The following is a 14,302-nucleotide window of genomic DNA, read 5'->3' as shown; positions in this document are numbered from 1 at the left end:
ATAGTTTGTTTGTTTTTAAAAAAGTGTTAACTCTGGGGATTTAGTGAAGCCTTTCAATCAATGCTCGTACTGTTAGGTTTAGAATATCTCTATCTTGTCTCAGCTCATTTCTACAACTAATAAGACACAACTTTGAATTGTGTGTGTGTGAATAAGCAAGTAAGTAATGTCAGAAGCAGCAGCACAAAAGACGGCTTTCCTCGCGGGTCTTGTTGTCTCATTCAAGGAACAAATGCACACTGATGTTCTGGTTCATCCTGGTGATCAGTCTCCCCCCATCCCAACCCACAAGGCCATCCTCGTAACTTCCCTTTTTTTCCCCTTCTCTACGCTTTACATGATCAACACTTCCCTTTTAACATTCATCATGATCATTGTTCGCAGTCGTCAAGATCTAAGGTCTTCAGGAACATGCTAGACTCCGATGAATGCAAGGCCTCTGCTGAGGAATCGATCACTCTCCCCGACTTGAACCACGACGAGCTCCATTCTCTTCTCGAGTTCCTCTACTGCGGCAACTTAATTGCTCCTTACAATCGATACCGAGCCCTCTATCTGGCTGCTGACAAATACGACATCGCTTATCTCCAAGACGTTTGCCGCGACCATTTCATTGCTTCTCTCACCTCCAGGAACGTCCTTGACATCCTGGAGCTCGCCAGCATCCCTTCTGACACCATCTTGAAAGCCGCTGCGATCAACCATGTGGTTAAGCATATGGAAGATGTGGTTGTTCCCATGAAATACGAGACTTTTGTGCAGAGGAACCCCAATCTTGGCGTTGAGATCACCAGAGCTTATCTAAGAGAGATCAAAGCTCTAACCAAAGACAGCAGAACAGCTTCTTGTAATCGCCCTCACTCTCGCATGTACTGATGAACAATAAACAGCAGCTTGCCTAAAATCTCGCTTGCCAACGGTGATGATGAATGATGATGCCTTCTTCTTGTTCTTATTAAATTTGGAAATACTTTGTTTTATGGATTTATTTCAAGGTGTTGGTTGATACATATACAATATCGACTAGTATTATGAATTTAACTAAATCTGTTATATATATATATATATATATATCTTGAATTGATTAAGATATAATTGTTAATCAAACATATTATATTTAGTAGTGGCAGGGAAGAGCCAATAAGGGCCAAATCCACTATAGATATGATGAAATATCAAGAAATTAAAAATATCAATCTATATATATAACTACCTATAAAATTGGCAATACTCAATAAGTTTTTTTGTAGTTTTAACTCAAAATACAAAGAATAGTAGGGTAATAGTTGCCGGGACAGAATAGCCTAGTGGTAACACTAGAGTGAACTGGATCCCAAGGCACCTGGGTTCGAGTCCTCTGGGAATCCGGAGACCGCCCGTGACAAAAAAAAAAAAAAAAAAAAAAAAAAAAAAAAAAAAGTAGGGTAATAGTTTGGAGATAAGAGTAGCTGGGGAAGTAGCTGGGGCTTGAAGCAAGTAACAGCATCCAACATTAGGAGTCCTGGATAGGAGTAAGTGGCATCTTGCCACCGTAGATGTCTGGAAGTTGGGTTTCGTCAATGTCTTCAAGCAGAGTTGCCGTGAGTTTCTTGTTCTCCACGAAAACAATCTGCCCCAACACACAAATAATAGTAATTTCAAAAACAAACCGCAGAGACTAAATAGGAGATGGGTGTGCCTCAGCTAAATATACTAACCTTTTTCTTGGTGTTGGTGTCGATGAAGGGGTAAACGACCTTCCATGCGGTCATGAAAATGTAGGGCGCATGCACTATGTAGAGTTTCCCTAGTCTCTCTGGGTAGCAATCCTGTTAAACCAAAACAACAACAAGGTTATCCATTTTGAAGAGTGTTGTTTCTCTTAGCAGAGACAAAAGATTGTGGGGGGGGGGGTTACCTGCAAAGTGGAAAGAGCAGCAAGGTAGCCGCGGATGTCACAATTAGAATATCCCCACCCTTGCAGATCTCCTATGGCTGTGAACTTTTCTTCACCTCTTGGCATTCTTTATTAGATGAAACCACAAAATTGTATTAGAGGCTAAAAGTAAATTTTGTTTTAATAGCTAACAACTTGAAAAGATTGTATAATAATAATGATAACAAACCTTGCACATATCTTCTCCAGCGTGTAGACTACAAAACCTGCCGGAGAAGTTAACAAAAAAAAAAAAAGTGAGGTAAGGATGATTAATATGTAAAGAAAGATTTTGGTGCTTGAAAGTGGTGTGGGTAGTAAGTAAGTAACTCACGCTTGAACTCGTCAGGGTTGCCTTTAGAAGGGTTATGTCTGTTCCCAAAGGCAACAACGATAGGACGACCCATTTTGTCATGTCCCTGCATACACACTTTATTGTGTGACAGATCATTGGCGATCTCTGATTCAGGTATGTGCCCCTTTGGGAGAACACTTTTCTTCCAGGCCAGGTACTTGAGGAAGAGCGTTGAAGCCTTTTCAATGTCCATGTCACGCGCCCGCAGAAACCGCCTGATCATCAGGTCATCCACTTCCTGTTACAAAGAATGTAACCACAAAACTACTTTCTGTAAGTTACTACATTTTGCTCTATGCACATTCGTAACACAGGAGCCAGTCTGCTACTTCGAGTTCTCCTAACTACTCTTTTTTTCTTTTTCTTTTTTTGAACAAGTCAACTCAAGTTTTAGTCAGCTAAAGTGACTTTTTTTATCATTTTTAAGAAGGACAAACAAATAAAAGATGAGATTTGAAAAGAAGAAGGAAACATATACGGGACCTTAGTGGAAGGATCTTGTCGGTCGCAAAGAGCTCTCATGATGCCGACTTTGCTCCTCTCGATCTCATCTTCTATCAACGTCCCATTCCCTTGCTCAGCTTCTGCTACCACATGTTGCTTGGTCTCTTTCTTTTCCATTCCGTATCTTTGGGAGACAGATCTCGAGATTAGGGGGGGAGAGAGTTAGAAAGAAAGAGATTGGATCGATCCTAAATGAAGACAGCTCAACGGGAGCTTGGAAAAAAGTAACATTAAATACAGTTGGGTTCCTCTCCTTGTCAACGGCGACACCTACCTACTACTCTCTAAGCTCATTTATTGACTTGTTCAACTACACTTTTTCATTTCACAAAGGTAAGCAGACCAAGACGACCATCTCTCCACTCAAAACTCACAACCTTTGGGCATTAATTGGTCCTTTGGGCTCACGTTCATTTATCTCAACGCTTGTTTGGCCCAAAATAGGCATGTTCATAGCCCATGACATAAGCTTGTGTCGTGTGTGTGGTGTGCCTTATTTAAACGTGCATCGTATATTTTTTTGTCTTGTAATCTCGCCTGTACCAACTGAGTACAGCTACACAAATGATTTACTTACTCCATAAACGGATACGCTTCGTTGCAAACATATTTGTGTCTTCTGATTGATTGCATGTACAGCTACACAAATCATTTTAGTTAAACTGAAATTCATCATCCAATGATTTGTATGATGTTTAATAATGCTAAAGGCTGTTAGCTATTATTACTAATATATTATATCAGTAACAGTTGACAAACAAACAAACAAAAAAAGGACTGAGAAGAGAAAAAGAAAGAAAGTGGGAGTAGAGAAGCGAACATGCATGTGATCACAGAAAAGCAAAATACATTTCTGAGCTGTTCAATCTTTACACACTACTTCCATATGTCTACCTCTTTAAATAGGAAAACTAATTAACTCTATTTTCTTTCTTTTTATTAACCAAAAAATTAATCTAAAACACTCTATTTCCTAGCATTTTATTCTTACTACCCCTTGATTTTTTCACTACTCTTGTCCGGATCCCATGTCCTTTTTCCTAACTAATTAACTCTATTTTTTTCTATTAACCAAAAAAATAATCTAAAACACCCTATTTCCTAACATTTTATTCTAATTACCCCCTTAATTTTCTCACTACCACTTCCTTTTTTTCCATCTTACCCTTTAATTATTTATTATTATTTCTCTTTTCTTTTCTTTCCCTCCTGTTTTTTAACCAAAAAAATAATCTAAAACACCCTAGTTACTAACCCTTAATTTTTTCAATACCCCTTAATTTTTTCACTACCTCTTCTCTTTCTTCTTTCCCTTCTATTTTTTTTAACCAAAAAATTAATCTAAAATGCCCTACTTCCTAACATTTTATTTTCACTACCCCTTTAATTTTCTCAGTAGCCTTTTTCTTTCTTCTTTCTCTTTTTACCCTTTAATCGACTTATGAACTTTGAATAAAAGAACATCTGATTTACAAATTATATTATTTTGTCGTTAGTACAGGTAATAACTAGTTACACTTTATTCGAGGCCTGGCACAAAAGTCCAGACGACTGTGGCTTTTTTCATAAAGCAGTCAGCTTCCATCCACACAAATCTTTCCCTTTCTTTCTCCAACGGTCGGAAGTAGATTTTATATCGTCCTGCTAGTCAAAAATTACTATTCCATTATTTACAGCTTATTTCTGCCGAAACATTTTACATTTTTAACAGTGAACTTAGGCCTGTAAGAGAAAATAAAGCGGGACCCGCTTTCTTTGTTGGTAAAACCATCAAGAATCAAAGACAGCTCACAGGACCAATCGTCTGCATGATTACTTTTATTAACCTAAACAATTAGTTTAACCTACACAATAATAGTTGAGTTGTGCTTCCCAATAACGATTCAAGAAACTAAAGCGGCTTCGGTTCATTACAGAAATGAAATAACAATTTCCGTCATTATAAGTTAGAAAAAATGATAAATCAGTTCAAGACATGCTAGTAGTGTTTTGGAGTTTCAGAATATAAAAACAGTAGCGTGGGTTTTGGTTACAAGATTAAAAGTCATAATGTCCCTATCACAACAGCTAATATCGTGAATTAAAAACAGTTTAAAGATCATCGTTATCCAGGAATGATTCCCTTTCAACTTTAACAAAAAAAAAAAAGAAAGAAGAAGAAAAGAAATGAGTGTTTTGGAGACGTTAGGGGTCTCTTCTCCTTTATAAAACCACTCATTTATCCTTTTCAGCCATTCACTCACTATCCATTGCAGAATAAAAAGAAAACCTCAGAACTTTAACGTTCGTCTAGAGAGAGAGAGAGAGAAAAGAAAAGGGAAAAATGGAAGGGAAGGAAGAGGATGTGAGAGTGGGAGCGAACAAGTTCCCAGAGAGGCAGCCTATCGGGACATCGGCTCAGACTGACAAGGACTACAAGGAGCCACCACCAGCGCCGCTGTTCGAGCCAGGGGAGCTGAGCTCGTGGTCTTTCTGGAGAGCAGGGATCGCAGAGTTCATAGCTACCTTCCTGTTCCTTTACATCACAGTATTGACGGTGATGGGAGTGAAGAGAGCACCAAACATGTGTGCATCTGTCGGAATCCAAGGCATAGCTTGGGCTTTTGGTGGTATGATCTTTGCCCTCGTCTACTGTACTGCCGGAATCTCTGGTGGACACATAAACCCAGCGGTGACATTCGGGCTGTTCTTGGCTCGGAAACTTTCACTGACCAGAGCTGTCTTCTACATGGTCATGCAATGCCTCGGTGCCATCTGCGGCGCCGGTGTTGTCAAAGGCTTCCAGCCTTCCCCCTACCAAACCCTCGGCGGCGGAGCCAACACCGTCGCTCCCGGCTACACCAAAGGATCTGGACTCGGAGCTGAGATCATCGGAACCTTCGTCCTTGTCTACACCGTCTTCTCAGCCACCGACGCCAAGAGAAGCGCCCGTGACTCACACGTTCCGGTAAATTTCGAGACCAACAACCCCTTTTGTTTTGTTTGTTTGTTTGTCTTAATGTTGGTGTATTAACTCTTAAATTTTGCAGATTTTGGCTCCACTCCCAATCGGATTCGCTGTGTTTTTGGTTCACTTGGCGACGATCCCGATCACCGGGACCGGTATTAACCCAGCTCGGAGTCTAGGAGCTGCAATCATCTACAACAAGGACCACTCCTGGGATGACCACGTAAGTCCCAATTACAACAACTTGGATGATTTCTTCTTACTATTTGCTAATTTGTTTTATTGATGTTTGGTTGTTGCTTGCTTGCGTGGCAGTGGATATTCTGGGTGGGACCATTCATCGGAGCAGCTCTTGCGGCTCTCTACCACCAGCTTGTCATCAGAGCTATTCCTTTCAAGACCAGAACCTGATTTCCTTTGTTTCTTTTATGATTACTCTCTGTTGCTTTTATCTTCTTTTTGGTCTGTTTCCCGAGCCTGAAAATATTTGTGATTTTGTTTCATGGATTTGTTTTGCTTCTCTATTTTAATTAGCTGTGGATTGTATTATCTGCTTTAAATTAATTGTTACTGCAAGTCTTCTCATAAATTTGGTCTGTCTGCTTTGATTTTGGTTCCCAATCTAACAAGACCAAAAGAGTAAATGCATACTGTATATGGTTTAGCCCATTTATGTTAAGCCTTTTACATTGGGCCTAGTTTGGGCTCAATAATTTATAATGTAGTTTATTTAACGGCTAGCTGCCGTGCCCATTGTCGAAAATATGTTTCATTTTTGGACCATAACACTGATTACTAGATTTTGACCGGCGCTTTCAAAGCGCGGATTTGTTTTTTTTTTTTCAATTGACAAATATTTAGTAAATGTCATATTTCATATATTTGTGTTTTATTTTATAAAAGACTTAAACTTTTTATCTTTCCTTATCGTGTTTCATTTTAAATGACAATTTATGTTAAAAAAATTAAATTATATTTCTTTAATGAATTAAGTTGGTATAACTCTTATAAATTAATTTTATTATGTGGTTAATATTTTTAATAAAAAAATTATATACTTTTAATAAAGATTTATACTTTTCAATGAAAAAATTCAATTTTTCATGAATGCTTAAATTATATTAAAGAAAAGAAAAAAAAAATTAAGAATGGTTGAAAAAAAATTTTTTGAACTTGGACTCAATGGCCCAAAAAAAAAATGTGAGAATTAGATCTGATTTCTTAATCGGCCCAAATGACCCAAGAGAGATATGATGTGGACAGTGGACTGAATCCGAAAAAATGGCCCAATATAGATGTGTTATTAATATTACTTGATTGTCCTTAATGAAACATGCAATGTTAATAAAGAGAGGGCATGCTAAGGTAAAAAGGACAATAGGATCCTGCTTTAATAGTATAAATATTCTGAACCAGTGTTTTCAAAACCCAAGGAAAGCTGAACCAAATATTTTTTAGATCACGATTTAATATGATTTAACCGGATTAAACCTAATTTAATAATCTGGTTTCATATTTTTTTAGTGTATAAATTTAAAAGTAGGGTTAGTAAATATGATACATAACTAAAATATAAATGAATTTTAACCTATAAAACATTATAAATATAAATTTATATGGATGGTTTATAAATTTTTGACAGTTTTAATGTTTTTATCAGTTTAATAATTCTGAGATCCAATCCAGCTACGTGGCCGGTTTATGGTCGAACCAGTCATTAGACCTAATCCAACTATGTAATCGGTTCATAGTCGAATCCGGTTCAATCATTGGGTTGGTCCGGTTTTAAAAAACTGTTCTGAACAATGACCATGAGGACTTGGGACCATTACAATTAACAATATTTGACCAAATGTTTTTTCTCAAGAAAGCAAGTTAAAAGAGTCATTGTTTGTTTCGATGGATGGGCAAACAAACCGAAGCTGAGAAAGAAAAAAACATTCTTAATTTTCCAACTCCATTTTATTCATCAAAGTGGATTACCTACCGCATCATACCATAGCTTTTTAGTATTCACTTTTCTGTGAATTTTCAAGCGCATATATACATTTAAGTCTATTTTTCCTTTCAAGGTTCACGTGGTGGGTTGCTTCCTCAATATTAACACATCATGTGTAATATTCATATATACTAATACATATCCATACATTGTTACAAACAGCATATGTGATATATATCTTTTTTTTTGAATGAAAATATGTGATATATATCAGTAAGTTTGAATACATTCAAGGGCTGTCCAACTCCCAACTATCTACCATTTTATTAATATATATCATTGACCTTTATACAAGAAAACAAGACGTGTGTAATTATGATGAAATTAGAAGAAAACTCGAGCTCACTAAAGAGTTAAAATATGGTTAGTCGACATGCTCAGAATCTAGATTCTGACTTATTTAAAACTACCTTTCTATCAATATATGTATGTATGTATCCAAAAATATATTATAACTAGATTAAGATCCGCGCCTTGCGGGATAAACATTATATATATAAATTATTTTATGTATTATATGTTCTTACATATTATGAAATAATAAATATATATTGAATAATTAAAAGTCAGTAACTATTACATATATAATTAAATTGGTGCAAACGTATAAATCAATTTTATTAATCCAAACATTTTTTAAAATTTTTTTGATAGAATATGTAATTAAATTTAAATGATTTTAACATACACAATATATTTTTAATATTAATGTCTATTTTATTTTTTTTTCTACTCATATATTTTTTTATCATGTGTATTTTTAATAGCAAAAACTTTAAATTACTGATAACAAAATTTTCATTGTGGGATCAATAATTTTAGTAATTGATAATTTAAAAAAATTTATCAATGTTTGTTCAAAACTTTTATCAAAAAAAATTATTCAAAGTAAATTATGAAACTAAAATATTTATTTATTCAATATGGTTTATAGTTTAATTTAGAATGATATATATACATATATATTTTAAATCTTAATGATTAATTAAATTAGACTTTTACTTATATGATTTTGTAATCATTTGTATTTTGTCATAACAAAATTTTTAAACCATGGATCGCAAAATTTGAATGTGAGACTTTTAACAGTTTTAGTAATTTATAGTCATTTTTAAAATTCAAAATATAAAATATACAGAAAAATCGAAATTTTTATAATATGGTTATTGTGTTTTTTTTAAAAATTATTTTAATAGTTTTAAATTAAACAAATTTGATAGAATATACATTTTTTTATCAGATCTTTATTATTCAGAATCATTAATTGTCATATATACTTTATCCACATTAGGCAATTCCGTAATCTTTATTTAAGGAAATAATAAATGACATTAATAATGAATTTATGGTTAGTTTAATAAAAAAACTTATTATATAATTAGATGACCAACCTATTTCTCTAATAATTCTAAGAATCATCCTAGTGATAACATGTGCCTACAAAAAGAAGTTGTAATGTTTCACGAATAATATATAGGGGATCAGTTATTTTCATCAACATAGTTGGATACACAGCTGTATAGACATTAATTGGTAAAGCTATACATAGCCAAAGTATATTAATGAGTCACTCAACTAATGAGACGGCCTTCTATTTAGGTGAGCTGGTAAGCTACTTCCTTTCATGTCGATCAACAAAAAATAAATAAGGCTTTTCTTTTAGTCCTAACTCCGAAGAGAACCGCGTGACCTAAACTATAGTATTTATTACACATATTGATCCACGATTGATAGATAATATTCACCACTTTTCATTATATTTACATACTAATGCAAACCTATGTAGTAAAATTAATCACATATTGAATTATGACTTATAAAATGTAATCGTATAACAAAAAGATGGATGGTTTAAGCCAAAGACTTTGTTATGACTCTTGTAATGGGGAATTTATATATTTAAGTGAGAATGATGACAAAGTGAGAAAGAATCAGGTTATAATTGTTAGAAATGATAGTTTAAGGATAAATTTGTAAAGAAGTCATATTGGATAAGGAGTGACAATATTATAAATCGGTAAGGAATGCAGCGCATTTAAAACAAGAAAGACCCCTTCCCTCTCTTTCTTTCCAAGATTCTCTCTCTCTCTGTTTACCATCAAAGAGAGATCGAAAAATGTCTCCGGCAAAGAAGAAGAGCAGAAGCTTTCCTCCGATAAGCGAGTGTAAACGTGGAGAGTATGATTCTATTGCCGCAGATCTCGACGGGACTATGCTCCTCTCGAGAAGCTCCTTCCCTTATTTCATGCTCGTCGCCATAGAAGCAGGCAGCCTCTTCCGTGGATTGATCCTCCTTCTATCTCTCCCGATCGTCATCATCGCCTACCTCTTCGTCTCCGAAGCTCTCGGCATCCAAATCCTCATCTACATCTCCTTCGCCGGCATCAAAATCCGCGACATCGAGCTCGTCTCCCGCGCCGTTCTTCCACGGTTCTACGCGGCGGATGTGAGGAAGGACAGTTTCGAGGTGTTTGATAAATGCAAGAGGAAAGTGGTGGTCACTGCTAATCCCATAGTGATGGTTGAGCCTTTCGTCAAGGATTACTTGGGAGGAGATAAAGTTTTGGGAACAGAGATCGAAGTGAATCCCAAAACGATGAAAGCCACGGGGTTTGTGAAGAAGCCTGGTGTTCTTGTTGGAGACTTGAAGAGATTAGCCATCTTGAAGGAGTTCGGGGAAGAATCACCGGATCTTGGCCTCGGTGACCGCACCTCCGATCATGATTTCATGTCCATTTGCAAGGTACTATAAACATATACGTTTAAGTTTCTTGAATTTTTAAGAACCCCGGTTTAGGTGAAAATCGAGTGCATAAACGTCTGATACTTTGAAACATTTCGTAATCAAAGAAGTAAGTACTTGAAAACTACACATAAATGCAGTAGGACCTATTTAATGCCGTGTTGCGTGTTCACATGCCTTCACATGATCTATTCACTTTTTTTTACGTCCAAATTATTTGTATGTGTGTGTATGTATAATAAAAACACGCATGAAATATCTAGATTAAGTAGTTTTGTTATTTGAATTCAAGAAAGGAACGTAATAAGTTTCCGGTGACAAAAAAATGTAGATAATAGAATAGAATAGTAGTAGTGATTTTCATAAATGCTTCCTACCTTATCACCAACCGCCCATCCCCACATAAGTTGAATGGTCCCATTTAATGACCGAACCCATATGTCAACATTCCTTTCTTTCTTTTTCTCCTAACCACTGAAACTTTCAGTAATTTACGAGCTTTCTTACTATAATTGTGTAACTTTGGAATCTTTTACTACATGATTGGTAACGACTTGCTTTTCTCTTGTAACAGGAAGGTTACATGGTGCATGAGTCCAAATCAGCCACAACAGTCCCCATAGAACGTCTCAAGAACCGTATAATCTTCCACGACGGCCGTCTAGTCCAACGCCCTACGCCGTTAAACGCCATAATCATTTACCTTTGGCTTCCTTTCGGTTTCATGCTCTCTATCTTCCGCGTTTACTTCAACCTCCCTTTACCCGAACGCTTCGTTCGCTATACTTACGAGATCCTCGGTATTCACCTAACTATCCGTGGCCACCGTCCTCCTCCTCCTTCCCCAGGCACACCTGGAAACCTCTACGTCCTTAACCACCGTACTGCTCTTGACCCCATTATCATCGCCATTGCTCTCGGCCGTAAGATCTCTTGCGTCACTTATAGTGTCTCTCGCCTCTCCCGGATGCTCTCACCCATCCCTGCCGTCGCTCTTACCCGAGACCGCGCCGCTGATGCTGCTCGCATGAGAAAACTCCTCGAGAAAGGTGACATCAACCCTTGTTACTATCACTCTATATCATTGGTTTCATCATCTCATGAGTTCCAATATGAAAATAATATAGGTTTTGAAAGCCTTCAGTCAAAAAATAAAAATATTATAGGTTTCCATGTCACGGTTACTTTTAAGAATCAACTGCATAACTAGAAAACATAAAACATAGCATCTTTGTGTGTTTTCTATACATATTATCACGCTAGGCACAAAAGATAGTTGGAGAATCACATAGCGTTCGTCTATATAAAAGTGGGGAGCATCTATGTTTACTAGATATAAGGTCCATCACATAAGTCTTTTATTATTTTTGTAACAGGTGATTTGGTGATCTGCCCTGAAGGCACCACTTGTAGAGAACCGTATCTACTACGATTTAGCGCTCTATTTGCAGAGCTCAGCGACCGGATCGTGCCCGTGGCCATGAACTGCAAGCAAGGGATGTTCAACGGAACCACAGTACGAGGTGTAAAATTCTGGGACCCTTACTTCTTCTTCATGAACCCGAGACCTAGCTACGAGGCCACTTTCTTGGACCGTTTGCCTGAAGAATGGACAGTAAACGGCGGCGGTAAAACTCCAATAGAGGTGGCAAATTACGTTCAGAAGGTGATCGGTGGAGTATTGGGATTCGAGTGCACTGAGCTCACAAGGAAGGATAAGTATCTTTTGCTTGGAGGCAACGACGGGAAGGTTGAGTCTATCAATAAGAGCAAGGCCAAGGAGTAACAAATACAGCTAATTACTGCCTTTCTGCTAATTTACTTGGGAAGTCAAGTTAGGCCTTTCTGGATTTCGCTATTACCTTTTTCAACGGATTTGTTGGAGGAATAGATTTACTATTACATTTGAATCAACGAGCCGTACGTTTACTATTTTTCCTCGTCTTTTTGAATGATTCGTAATATGCTCTAAACAATATATTTTGAATACAAAAGAAAAAAGATACAATCCAATGAATTATCTGACACGTATTGTCGTCTTTCATAACTGTATTGATGTTACAAGATGTAATTGAGTTTGTGCCTAATTTATTTGCCATCATATTTTGCTTTACAATGAGAGTTTTATTGACCATGCCTTTAGAAATGGAGCATATCAATATATATACCATTAGCTGGACATGGTTTACTTGTACAAACAATGTCAAGAAACTTGATGAGGACCTCAAGTCATCATCAGAAAAGGAAAAATGAACCAGGAGTAAATCAGTGAAGAACATGAAGCTGAGGAAAACTAAAGAAGCCAACCTGGACATATATAGGTGCATTCAAAGAAGGATATCTTTGCAGCCATGAGGAATTTGACCTTGAAACCACTTGCTATAGATTCTCAACTCAACCGGAGCATGCGGCGGATTGGTTTCATACCAAATGGAGTAATTGTTTAGGAGATATACCATTTACAAGTCAGGCGACCTACACTGCATCCGAACCGGTTCTATTTAAGGAAAATAATTCTTTGCTTAAAGAGTGTGCAACTCAAAATCATGTAATGACTGATATCCTGGTTTCCACATGTGAGTTTGACTTTTGGATTTTTAAAAAGAAAAAAGAAAGTAACGGAGCATCAGTTCTTCATTGTAACCGTTGATTCAACTTCTTCACAGACCGACAGTTTCTCGTTGGTTTCTTCTTAAAATTTCTCTGTTTTATTTGTCAAATACGACTAGTAAGAAGGAAGTAAAATGTATTTATTTTCAACTATACTCCCTAAACATGTGGAATAACCACTGTAGAATCACCATTTTCTTGATTAACGGAGACAATAAAGTCTCCAAACCTCTTTACACATCATCATATGTTAGTGAAAGATGCAACTATACATTAAAACAATATTGTTAAATTTTTTGAATTTTTTTCAAAATCTATGTGTTAACAAACCCTACAAAAATATTAAAGTTTTTGGTAAATGCTTTATATACGGGAAGCCTATAATCTTTAACGTTATTTTAAAATTTGTATCAATGTTATTTAAACTCTCTTTGATGGTACATGGACATCTTTCTAATTTTATATCAATTAATTTTGTAAAACTTCATGTAATCCCTAAATTAGTGGACTAACCATTATAAAATCGTTATTTTCTAGAAAAACATAGTAAAAAAAAGTTCCAAGCCTCTTTGACCATCATCATATGTTAGTTTAGGATGCAAATATGCATTAAAACAATATTGTTATATTTTTGAATCTTTTCAAAATCTATGTAATATTGAGTTTTACGTTAAACCCTCTATATACTAAAGCCTAAACTTTTTAGTGTTGTTTTAAAATTTCTAACCACATTATACATTTGTATTAATGTATTTAAACTCTCTTTCATGGTATATGGGAATTGTTATAAATTTTTATCAATTTATTGAGTAAAACTTCATAATACTCCCTAAATAGGTGGAATAACCACTGTAGAATCGCCATTTTCTTGAAAAACAGAGACAACAAAGGCTCCAAACCTCTTTAAACATCATCATATGTTAGTGAAAGGTGCAACTATGCATTAAAAAAATATTTTCAAAATTTTGAAATTTTCTCAAAATCTTTGTGTTAACCCCCTACGAAAATATTGAGTTTTTGGTAAATGCTTTATATACTGAAGCCTATAATCTTTAGCGTTGTTTTAAAATTTATAACCACATTCTAAATTTGTATCAATGTTATTTAAACTCTCTTTCATGGTACATGGGTATCTGTATGATTTTATATCAATTAATTTTGTAAAACTTCATGTAATCCCTAAATTAGTGGACTAACCATTATAAAATCGTTATTTTCTAGAGAAACAT

At 35.7% G+C, this 14,302-nt stretch overlaps 4 protein-coding genes across 6 annotated transcripts in view; 3 read left to right on the top strand and 1 right to left on the bottom strand.

The window, feature by feature from the left end:
- LOC106292810 (BTB/POZ domain-containing protein At1g01640) overlaps positions 1-1,008 on the top strand; it is a 1,319-nt gene extending 311 nt beyond the window's left edge. The window contains exons 2-3 of one of the 2 annotated variants that reach the window (XM_013728464.1): positions 157-301; positions 385-1,008. In XM_013728464.1, the coding sequence (XP_013583918.1) occupies positions 167-301; positions 385-876 (627 nt within the window). In that variant the 5' untranslated portion in view covers positions 157-166 and the 3' untranslated portion in view covers positions 877-1,008. The remainder of the gene's footprint in view (positions 1-156; positions 302-384) is intronic. The other variant, XM_013728465.1, reaches the window with a different exon arrangement.
- Positions 1,009-1,412: 404 nt separating this feature from the next.
- LOC106292634 (random slug protein 5) lies at positions 1,413-2,891 on the bottom strand. The gene is made up of 6 exons (XM_013728259.1): positions 2,754-2,891; positions 2,250-2,508; positions 2,106-2,142; positions 1,898-2,003; positions 1,698-1,808; positions 1,413-1,609 (listed from the first exon to the last, which is right to left on the bottom strand). Exons 1-6 carry the CDS (start codon positions 2,889-2,891, stop codon positions 1,493-1,495), a joined length of 768 nt encoding a protein of 255 aa, XP_013583713.1. The 3' UTR covers positions 1,413-1,492.
- A 2,074-nt stretch (positions 2,892-4,965) lies between these two features.
- LOC106296148 (aquaporin PIP1-3) lies at positions 4,966-6,390 on the top strand. Of its 2 annotated transcripts, XR_001261157.1 has the most exons (4): positions 4,966-5,721; positions 5,804-5,944; positions 6,037-6,208; positions 6,244-6,390. XR_001261157.1 is itself a non-coding variant. In XM_013732217.1 (3 exons), the coding sequence occupies exons 1-3, from the start codon at positions 5,098-5,100 to the stop codon at positions 6,130-6,132; spliced, it is 861 nt and encodes a 286-aa protein (XP_013587671.1). In that variant the 5' UTR covers positions 4,966-5,097; the 3' UTR covers positions 6,133-6,310. The 2 variants fall into 2 exon arrangements, 1 of the variants encoding a protein (XP_013587671.1); XM_013732217.1 differs by having other exon boundaries at positions 6,037-6,310.
- Positions 6,391-9,731: 3,341 nt separating this feature from the next.
- On the top strand, positions 9,732-12,490 carry LOC106295238 (glycerol-3-phosphate 2-O-acyltransferase 4-like). The gene is made up of 3 exons (XM_013731088.1): positions 9,732-10,463; positions 11,038-11,512; positions 11,840-12,490. Exons 1-3 carry the CDS (start codon positions 9,837-9,839, stop codon positions 12,247-12,249), a joined length of 1,512 nt encoding a protein of 503 aa, XP_013586542.1. The 5' UTR covers positions 9,732-9,836; the 3' UTR covers positions 12,250-12,490.
- Positions 12,491-14,302: the final 1,812 nt, after the last annotated feature.

This window comes from Brassica oleracea, chromosome C5 (assembly GCF_000695525.1).
Source record: "Brassica oleracea var. oleracea cultivar TO1000 chromosome C5, BOL, whole genome shotgun sequence".
Taxonomy (NCBI): Eukaryota; Viridiplantae; Streptophyta; class Magnoliopsida; order Brassicales; family Brassicaceae; genus Brassica; species Brassica oleracea.
This window is presented reverse-complemented; position numbering and strand designations above follow the sequence as displayed.

Excerpts from the sequence above, each read along its gene's own strand:
- LOC106292634 (XM_013728259.1), bottom strand. The coding sequence starts at position 2,891 with ATGGAAAAGAAAGAGACCAAGCAACATGTGGTAGCAGAAGCTGAGCAA. Across the intron at positions 2,143-2,249 it reads CAACCCTGACGAGTTCAAGC|GTTTTGTAGTCTACACGCTG; the intron begins GTGAGTTACTTA and ends CTTCTCCGGCAG. Across the intron at positions 1,610-1,697 it reads ACACCAACACCAAGAAAAAG|ATTGTTTTCGTGGAGAACAA; the intron begins GTTAGTATATTT and ends GTGTTGGGGCAG.
- LOC106296148 (XM_013732217.1), top strand. The coding sequence starts at position 5,098 with ATGGAAGGGAAGGAAGAGGATGTGAGAGTGGGAGCGAACAAGTTCCCA. Across the intron at positions 5,722-5,803 it reads CCCGTGACTCACACGTTCCG|ATTTTGGCTCCACTCCCAAT; the intron begins GTAAATTTCGAG and ends TAAATTTTGCAG. Across the intron at positions 5,945-6,036 it reads ACCACTCCTGGGATGACCAC|TGGATATTCTGGGTGGGACC; the intron begins GTAAGTCCCAAT and ends CTTGCGTGGCAG.
- LOC106295238 (XM_013731088.1), top strand. The coding sequence starts at position 9,837 with ATGTCTCCGGCAAAGAAGAAGAGCAGAAGCTTTCCTCCGATAAGCGAG. Across the intron at positions 10,464-11,037 it reads ATTTCATGTCCATTTGCAAG|GAAGGTTACATGGTGCATGA; the intron begins GTACTATAAACA and ends CTCTTGTAACAG. Across the intron at positions 11,513-11,839 it reads GAGAAAACTCCTCGAGAAAG|GTGATTTGGTGATCTGCCCT; the intron begins GTGACATCAACC and ends TTTTTGTAACAG.